A 10,005-nucleotide genomic window follows, 5' to 3' on the forward strand; every position below is an offset into this window, starting at 1 on the left:
AGCCAGATGTTGGGCTGCCTCCAATCTTCCCCACATCTGGGGCTAAGTCAGGGAGGGGAGCCCTAGAACCTTCCTTTAGGATTGGGAGATAGGCAGCATAATATAATGGGAAAAGCATGGTTCTAGGAGTTGGGTATTCTAGACTCGGCCACAAAGCTGCTGTGTGAACTCAGGCATGTCCTTCTCTTTTCTAAGTTTGTTTTCTTCTCTATGAAATGAGGGGTCAGGATAATTTCAACTTAGATATCCTATTTTCTATTTATCCTTCTTGTTCTAACACTCTATACTCGGAGGCTTCTTATGGTTCTACCATGCTCTTGAATTTTTCTGATTTGTAAAATTGGTTACTGAAATAAAATTGCATTGTATAGGCCAGAACTCCTTGAGGACAGCAGCTGGCATGTTACAGTTTTTTAATCTTCCCTAAGATACACACACACACACACACACACACACACTATATTTATATATTTATATATATATATATATATATATACATATCTTCTCTCTAGATATATGTACATATATACATATATATTTTATATATTTTCATTGAATTTGAGTCTTTCTTTCTAAAATTCTGCCCTGACTTAGAAGGAAAAGTGGACTCTGAGTAGACACAGCAACTGATGGATGGAGCATCTCTTAGATTTGGTTTATTGTGGGAGCTTTTAGGACCATAGTTGGCTGGATAGCTTGGTGATGAGACAGGTAGCATGAAAAGGTATAGATGGCAGCATTATCTCTTCCTCCAAGTCTGCCCACCCTATCTCTAGCAAGGGAGTTTCTCCCACCTTACCCCCAAAGGATGGCTTTGCTGGTTCTGTTTTTTACTACCTGGGCTGTCCATCCAGCAGCTTCCTCCCTTAGCTTTCTGCCAACCCACTGTCCCTGGGGGTTCAGGGCTGACACTTGGATCTCTTGTCCACCATTGCACTCTCTATCCTGATTCATAGTCACAGCAGGGGTGCCAGTATTGTGTTCTTCGGGACCACTCAGACTACACCGGCTTCCCTGTTTGTGGGTATGAAGAGGGAAGTGCCTGATGAGATTAGACAGTACTTCTGGTCCATCCTGGATGGACCTCCACCTGCTTCTTGCTTTTCAGGCCTAGGAATCCCCCTCCTCCCAATTTGGAGTCATTATGGTTAAACACAACAATAGCTGGAGGAGAAGACATTTGGTTCACTGCAGCAGGGAAGTGACTATATGGAGGGGAGAGGTGGCAGCTGGGGGAATCTCTGGGACTGGTCCCAGGCTAGATGGTGTCTCCTCTCTCCCTTTTCTGTTCTTGGAGCCCAATGAGGTACAATCTAGTGTCAGAGCACAGACAAGTCATGGCAGGATTTGGATCGGGCCTTCAATGCTAGCTTCTTGTTGTTTCTTGTGGCCAGCCTGGCCAGGAACCGTCGGGCCCTCTGGCTGAGGCTCTTGGGGCGAGGGGCTGCGAGACGGGAGTCATTTGCCTCCTGGCCCAGCTGACGCAGGCGGATCTGGCGCACGATGCCCTCGAAGAGTTCAGCTACATTGTGTTGCAGGGCTGCTGAAGTCTCAATGAACTTGCAGTCGAATACCATAGCACAATCCCGACCCTCTAGAGAAGAAGGAAGGGGACCATAGAGAGAAGATGGAGAAGAGAGGAGGCAAGGGGAGGAAGAAAAAAAGGAGAGAATGGGAAAAGTCAGGAAAGAAGGGGAAAGAGAAAAAGGAGAGGACATTAAAGGGAAAAAGAGAAATGAGGTGATAAGTTGAAAGGAAAAAGGAGAAAAGACAGATGAGTATGGGCAGGGTTCAAAAGAGAAGTTAGAAGGGGAAATCAAAAGAAAAGTGGGAGAAGAAAGAAGTGGTTATAGAGGAGAAGAAGAAGAAAGAGGTGGTTATAGAGAAAGTAGGGGGTGGAGATTATTCCATGAAGGTAAAGAAAGAAAGAAGGGTAGAGAGGGGAGAATAGGAGGTAGATCTATAATCAATTTTTGTGGCCAGGGCAAATTTCACAAAAAATGCTCAGAGGGCAAACAGAAGAAAAAAATGCCCCCAGATATGCATTTAAAGACAAGCTCAGTTAAGGGTATGACTGGGGAGAGAAACTTGTACACAAGGTCCAGTGGAGGAGAAACATTCTGCAAGACACTATAAGGCTGCTGGCTAGGGAGACTGTGACCCAAGGGAAGAAAGCTGGGGGATAGTCACCTGGGAGGACCATGCCTGACAATCCACAGATTTTTTTGGTTGTTGTCATTGGCAAATCCCCAACAACCCTACATTAGTTACGGCTGACAGTGGGACAGTTTTACTTCAGTTTAGCTTTAGTCAAGCCCAGGAGAACAGGGTCATTGTACTTCCAGGGTGGTAACAGGAGAAAGGATGGAAGAGGAAGTAGTAGCAGAGCAGGACAGACCAGGTGGATTGAGACCCTTGCCCTCACCTTCCATAGACACCTCCCGACAGCGCACCAGGTCTGCCTTATTCCCTACCAGGATGATGGGAATATTGTCTGCTTGGCGGGTCCTTCGAAGCTCGATGCGTAATTCAGAGGCACTCTCAAAGCTGTTTCGGTCTGTGATGGAGTACACGATTGCATAGGCATTGCCCACCTGTAGGCAGTAATCACGGTGCCAGCTCTTCTCATCCTGCATGGAGAGAGTGAAGCCATTTTTTCTGAGGCCCTCCCAGAGGCCCCAGGTAAAGGAGAAGGATGCTCATTCTCTTGGGCAAGAAGGGAGAGGATGGATATTTCTGAGGGGCTTATAGCATATGGGGAAACAGCTCAGCTCAGGAGCAGAGACCTGGCTTGCATTCTGGGACTGTCATAGATTCACTGTACAACCCTGAATTAGTCACTTCCATTCCTCTTAACCTCAGTTTTTGTCCCTGTAAAAGGAGGGGGTTGAACTAGATGGTCTCTAAAGTTTCTTCCAGCTCAGACATTCTATGTTTTAAGGTCCAGCAAATATTAAAAGATTCTATGACAGTTCCATTTTGAGTACTCAGACATCTGGGGACCTCTCTGGCTTCTCTGCTGAGGTTGGGGTTCCTGGACTTCTAGAATTCCCAAGGGGCTTCCCATAGGGCTGTTCTCTGAGCCATACCCGCTTCTCTGACTCCCAGGTGTCCATAACCAGTAGTGTCATATCCTCTCCATCCACAGATAGGGTCCTCTCATATACATCCTCTGGAATAGAGGGGACAGATTGGAGTCAGTAGAGTTGAGGGGTAGGGTGATGCTGAACTCAGAGGGAGAGATAGAAACTCTTGGTTTCCATGGCAGAAATTGAATATTAAAAGAAAACATTTTCTAAGTACTTTCCTGTCAGTTATCTCTAGGAATTTTCAGAGCTAGAAGATATCTTGAAAAACAGATGGGAAAACTGAGGTGTGGATAAGGGAAAATACTTGTCCAAGGTAATACTTTAAGTCCATAGCAGAATTAAGACTCAAAACTCAGTCTCCCGCCTCCTCCTTCAAAATTCTTTCCTTTTGATTGGGGGCAAGGGCTAGAGAGTTCATTCCTATCTGAGATCCTCTCACTACTGATTCTCAATAGACTCTCAATTCCTATATTTATGCTTCTAATCACTTGTAGGATACAAGTGTTCTAGTCATGAAGCTTCCTGGGTCACTAGTGTCTCTAGTCTGGACTATGGGTTCTTTGGCATTAGTGTCCCCAGTATGGATTATGAGTTCTTTAGTACTAGTGACTCAGTCTGGACTATGGATTTCTTAGCACTAGTGGCTCCAATTTATTCTATGGGTTCTTTAGCCCTAGTGTCTACAGAATGGACTATGAGTTTTTTTAGTACTAGTTTCTCTAATCCAGACAAGGACTTCTTAGCACTAGTATCTCCATTTAGGACTATGGGTTTCTTAGCACTAGTGTCTCCAATCTGGACTATGGGTTCCTTAGCCCTCTCTTCTGATTATACAACTTGATAGCCTTCTTTCAGAGAAAGGCACCTGAAGGTCTGTATTCAGATCCTGGTTTAGGTGCCAATGGACTGCAGGACATGGAGATCCTTGAAAATGATTTCAACATCCACATGTGTGAGATGAATCAGGAATATAGTCTTGCAACTCTGCTTCTTACAAGTGAACTTATCATATGTACCAGAATCAAGGCAGTAGACTGGAAATCATTTAGTTCAAACCCCCTATTTTACGGTTAGTAAAACTGAGGTAGAAAGAAGAGGCTCAAGATCATATATCTAGTATGTCAGGATCAGGTCTTGAACCAAAATCTTTTTTTTTGGAGTTAGGTCTCCCTATTTTGCTTAGGCTGGATGTTCATTAACCACTCAAGGACCTGGTCTCATAGTAGTGCATTCAAAACGTGAAAGTCTGGATATGTTCTGTTTCTACCTAGACTGATTTGTCCCTCCTTAAACTCTGGTGACTCCCTGTTCCCAGACAGCTTACCACACTGTGGTTGCTTACTTTGGATACCTATAGCTCAGAACTTCTGAGCTCAGGTGATCTACCAGCCTCAGCTTCCCTAACAGCAGGGATTAAAAGTGTGTGCCAACTTGCCTGGCACCAACTTCAGTGCTTTTCTCATTATACTACACTGTTCCACTTAATAAAATGATGGTTCAAATGAAGTAAGGGGAGTATGCAAAGAGGCATCCTGTTTTGTTTCCATCCTGCTGGGCTAAGACAAAGCTGTTCCCTAGCCTGGAGAAATTAGAATTGTGAAGGATACTTGGGTGGCTCCCTTTTATTAATATTAATTTATTATATCACACATCATCATGTACAAACTTATTAATTTCCCACCTATTACATGAACATCTGGGTGGCACAGTAGATAAAGTGTCAAGTCTGGAATCAGGCAGATTCATTTTCCTCAATTCAAATCTGGTCTCCACACATATACTTGCTATATGACCTTGGACAAGTCACTTAACCCTGTTTCCCTCAGTTTCCTCATCTATAAAATGAGGAATATGGCAAACTGCTTCAATATCTCTGCTAAGAAAACTCTAAAGAGGGTCATGAAGAGTCAGACAACTGGAAATGACTGATTTAACAACAAAATTATCTGTGAACATATCAATCCAATTATTACATAAAGGAATTTGACAAAATCTCTCCTATGCTATTTTTTTCTGGACAAGTCAATGAGATATAAGATAGATGACAATATAATTAGATGGGTTCAGAACTGGACCCAAAGAATAGACCAGAGGAAGGTCTCAGGAATCTTTCCTTGTCCTTATGCTGAACAGCATTGTTACTAATGATTTGAAGAAAAACATAAATAACATACTTTTCAAATTTGCAAATAGTATCAAGCTAGGAAGTATAGCTAACAAGTGGAACAAAACTCAGGCTCCCAAAAGATCTCATCAGGCTGGAATGGTGGGCTAAATCTAATAAATCGAATAGGGAAAAATGTTGCCTACAAATAGGTTCAGAAAATCAACTATCCTAGGTTGGGAGAAATATGATTAGACAAAAGTTTGTATGAAAAAGAACCAGAGTTTTAGAGAACTGTAGCTTGTTAAGAACCAATAACATAACATGGCCTAGCAGCTAAAACTAGCCAAGTGACCTTAGACTATAGTAAGAGGGAGGGTTCTGAATGAAAGGTGAAGTTTCTGCTCTTTTGTGTTCTGGTCAGACTATTCCCAGATTGTGTTCAAGTCTGAATGCTACATTTTAGAAAGAACAGTGATAAACCAGACTGTGTCCAGAGGATGATGGCCAAGATGTCGAGAGAACTAGAGGCTATTGGTTGAAGGAATTGGAAATATTTCGTCTGGAGGAAAGAAGGCTTGAGGAGAAATGATCACTGTCTTCAAATATTTGAAAGGCTATTATATGGAAGAGAGACTAGACCTATTTTGTAGAATGGTAAGGTCAAAACTTTTTGTTGTTTGTCTTTTTTTCTCAAAGAGGATCACGACATCATGACTTGGAAGTGAACTGGATTTCAATGAGGGAAGACTGTACAAAGACATGAGCCTCACTTTCTCCTCCAGAGCCAGCTGAGTCCAGTGCCAAGAGATAGATGAGACCAGGTTTCATTTTGGCTGATGCAATGCCCAACCAGTCATCAAGGCTAGGTAAGAAATGAGGCAAAGAATGGCCTCTTTTGCCTAATTAAAAAAAATCAATTTGAGGGAAGACCCTCAGGATTTCTGGCCAAAACAGAATGGATGAGAGGCAGATTTCGGCTTAGGTGAAGGAAAAGCTTCCTAACATTCAGAGTTGTCTCAAAATAAAATGACTTGTCCCTGGGGTTAGTGAGCCCCCTACCATGTTCAAGTCTGAGACTGGATGACAAATTGATCAGGGACAGTCAGGGAAGTTGTGGAAGGAATTACTATTCAGATTTGAGATCAACAAAGACTCTATTATTCATCAATTTCATCTAATTTTATAATCAGCACATATCTCAAACTCAATTTTTTTTCGGTATCCAAATGCAAGGTGTTTATTCCAGAAGTTTGGGCAAGTTTTAAATTATTAAAATTTAAAACTTACACAAATATCATCCCTTCCCCCAACCATCACAGTTTTTATTCTACCCTCTTAAGATCTTACCTCCCTGATGATCCTGTAGATCTCGTTCCTGTATACCAGCAAAAAGGTTTGCCAGGCTGGTCTTTCCTACCCTGGGGTCTCCAAGTAGGACTACCCGGTATAAGGAATCACCAGAGTCGCTGGAGTCAGAGGACCAGTTGTCCAGGGCAGGCGAGGGGGGTCGAATAGGAGGATTGAGAGAGGATGACTGAGAGAGTTGGGGATGATTCGGTTTCCTGGAGGGCTTTGGGGCCAAAAGACCTGAGCTAGGTTTTGGCCTTAGGGATAGTGGGGTGCTGGCTCGCCTTCTCAGAACGGTCTGGGAATCCTGCTGGGTGTTCAGCGTCATCTTGGAGAAAACAGGCGACATGTTTCCTGTGAATGAAAGACTGGGCAAAGGGGTCACTCCTTCTTTGTGGTCCATTTTGTTCTAATAGAAGGGGAGTGAGAAGTCTCTTCACCTGGCATTGAGTTAAGGGAATTTATTCTAGCCACAGGCCCAGAAAACATACATTCATCAGTGCCTTTTCTTAGTTGTACAGTAACAGCATCCAGAAGCAGAGAATGTACTTATTCACACAAAGAGTAGAGCATACATTCAGGCAGATATACAAACTTACACCCATGTAGTCAGAAAGAACACATACATATAAGATTCTGAACACACAGAGACACACATTTACAATTACTTTCATACACCCAGAACCAAAACTTGTGAGTGCCTCACACAAGAAGGTTTGTGGACACAAGAGCACAGATCCAAGTCATCACACAAGTAGCTCTTTCACATATTCTCCCTTCTATTTTGTCCAAATATAAATAAAAGAAGGAGAAAGATCCCTGAACCTTGATCCAGCTTAGGAGTGGGAAGTTAGTAGTAATTCTCAGACTTTGCTGCTCTGCGATGGGGGGTGAGGGGTTGTTTGGAGTGTCAGGGGCAACTTTTCAGAAGCCAACTGTAGAGCAGAGGTCCTAATTCATTGAGCCTCTTGGAGGTTAAGGAAGGGGCCTTAGACTTGGTAGGGACCTGGGCCTAAGTTCTGAATCTCTTTGGGAGAAAAGGATAGGGGATAGGGAAACGGGTAACAGGGAGCAAGGCTTGGCTAGTGGACAGGTAACAGGAGACGGGAAGTGTCATGGGAACGGCGTCCCCGACCGCCGCCCGTGTAAAATATTCAGGAGCAGCTGGTTAGGCTTCGGGGTGACCCATGGGGCGGCCTCCAGCTGTTGGAGATGGGAGGGAGCCGGTCTTTGGCCAACTCGGATGCGGGGAGTCGGGGAGATGGCTCCTCTGCCAGCCTGGGATAGGACCAGGGCCAGGTGGCCCCTAGCACCACCAGCTCCACTCTTCCAGAAATTCAGGGCACTCAGAAAGGTGCCTAGCTGAGGCTGGAGGATCCATCCCACTTCTAAACCCCAGCTCTAAGAACTCCACCTCCTCCACCCCCAAACCTTACAGGCTCTGGGATCCTCCCCTGACTGAAGGAACTGGGTTCCCCCTCCCTAAAAATTCCAAGATCCCACCTCCGCTCCATCACTGTGCGCCCTGCCCCTGCCTCTCAGGCCGGGAGCCTGCAACTGTGTATGTTGGGCAGGGGCGGGAGTGCCCAGGCCAACTCTGACTCAACTTTCCCCAACTTCTCCCTAGCGCCCACCCCATCCCCGCCTTGCGCCAGCTGGCGCCCGTACCCCGGCGCTGGGGGTCTGGGGCTCCGCTCCGCCTCTGTGGCACCCCCCGAGCAGCTGCCACTGCCGGTATCGTCGAATCCCGGGCGGGTCGTTCTTCCTTGCTTGCGGTGAGCCGCCCAGCAGCCCCACAATCCCAGCCTGAGGTAGGGAGGAGCAGCCACCTCTGGAGCCCTCCCCCGGCCCCGCCCAGAGCACTGGCCCCAGCTAGAGAGGACTTCAGCCTTGCTCCCTCCCAGTCCAACCCTGACAAAGGGTCCTACTCTGCCATCTCTGTCCACTTAGCAGTTTTTAACTCTAAAGCCAAACGCAAAATTGTAAAGAGGAAGTTTTCCTCCTTTCGGCTTTCTCCCAAAGCTTCCAGTCCCTAATACTCTCATCGTTTTTTCCTCCTCTCCAGGAAAAGCAGAAATCTGTCTTTGATGACTTAGTGGGTCTTGTAAGACTCTGTAGTACTGCTTTTCCCATCCCACCTCCCAACTCCCAGACCCGGAATTTGCGTGTTTGGAGGGAGCCGAAGGAAACTGGCACACTTTGTCTTGAGAGGGCACCAAGGAGCATGGAACTCCTGTGCTCCCTCGGTGTTGGCCCCTCTCCGAAGAAGGGCTGATGAGACTAAGGGGTCTCTGGGCATGAAGACATCACCCAGCTCGTTCGTTACCCATTTCAGGGGGAGGTTTAGTTTGAATAAGAAAGCAAGGTATGATATAGCCCCTTCCCACCCAGTTTATTGCTTTCTTCACTTTTATGAATCCATGAGTGAATCAAACTGTCTGTTCTCCTTTTTAATGACAGTGGGTGAGGTTTGGCCCAGCGAAAGTGAATAAAGGGTGGGGATCCTCTGCTGAAGCCCAAAGATGTTGGGAGCAGGCACCTCTGATGCCTTGGGATGAGAAGGTGCTTTCCACCTCTCCTCAGGAGGGAGAAGGAATTTTTAATGGGTCCCATCCTCCCTCCATTCCCAAAGTGTGTCGACATCTATAGTAGCTTAACATTAATCAGCACCAAGCTCTTCTACTTTGAAGGCTTGTTTGAGGTTGTATTTTGTATACCTATACAGAGTGATTTGTGCTGCCCTAAGCACAAATATTGTTAACTCTGGCTCTACTCAGAGGTCATCCATTCCAACTTCATCAATTTGCAAGATTGAAAAAATGAGTTTCTGAGTGGTTAGGTGATTTGCTCAAGATTACACCGGTGGTTTGTAGCATAGTCAGTATTTCAAAAGGGATCTTTTAACTCCTAGTAGGATGTCAGCTCTTTGAAAGTTAGGAATGTTTTTATTTCTGCCTTTGTTCCCTTCCCACCTCTGACTTTCAGTGTTATACTCTTTCTGATATGTCACATTTTTTTCCAACCATTTTGCAGAAATAAAAAAAATAAACAGACAAACCATTGAAACTTAGAAAAAAACAGCACTGGTATGATTACCTCCATTGTGTAGTTGAGGAAATTGGAACTGAGAGAGCAATAGACTTGTGTAAGCACAGTCAACCGGTAAGCAATAGAAGAGGAATAGAGCCAGAGAATGCCAGAAAAGAAAGGAGACTTGGGTTTTAAGTATGGCCAATAACTTACTGAATTACCCTGGGAAATTTCATCCTGTTCAAAGAAAATGGGATCTGCAAGGGTCCTTGTTTCCTCGGCACTATGCTAGATGCTGAGGAAACAAAAACTGAAAAAAGATGAAAATTATTTTACTCTCAAAGAATTTGTATTTACTAGGAGGAAGTAAATGTACACAGAAAAATACTTATGAAATACATATAAAATAAATTTCAGGAGGCAGTACCTAGG

General features: G+C 44.8%; 1 protein-coding gene across 2 annotated transcripts; it reads right to left on the reverse strand.

Annotated features, from left to right (window-relative positions):
* Window positions 1-627: 627 nt before the first annotated feature.
* Window positions 628-8,389, reverse strand: REM1 (RRAD and GEM like GTPase 1). 2 transcript variants are annotated; one of them, XM_003757023.4, is made up of 5 exons: window positions 8,212-8,389; window positions 6,544-6,871; window positions 3,090-3,172; window positions 2,426-2,630; window positions 628-1,594 (listed from the first exon to the last, which is right to left on the reverse strand). In XM_003757023.4, exons 2-5 carry the CDS (start codon window positions 6,869-6,871, stop codon window positions 1,320-1,322), a joined length of 891 nt encoding a protein of 296 aa, XP_003757071.1. In that variant the 5' UTR covers window positions 8,212-8,389; the 3' UTR covers window positions 628-1,319. The 2 variants fall into 2 exon arrangements, with proteins under 2 accessions (XP_003757071.1, XP_023363103.1); XM_023507335.2 differs by lacking the exon at window positions 8,212-8,389 and having other exon boundaries at window positions 6,544-8,177.
* Window positions 8,390-10,005: the final 1,616 nt, after the last annotated feature.

The sequence above is a fragment of the Sarcophilus harrisii genome, chromosome 2 (genome assembly GCF_902635505.1).
Source record: "Sarcophilus harrisii chromosome 2, mSarHar1.11, whole genome shotgun sequence".
Taxonomy (NCBI): domain Eukaryota; kingdom Metazoa; phylum Chordata; class Mammalia; order Dasyuromorphia; family Dasyuridae; genus Sarcophilus; species Sarcophilus harrisii.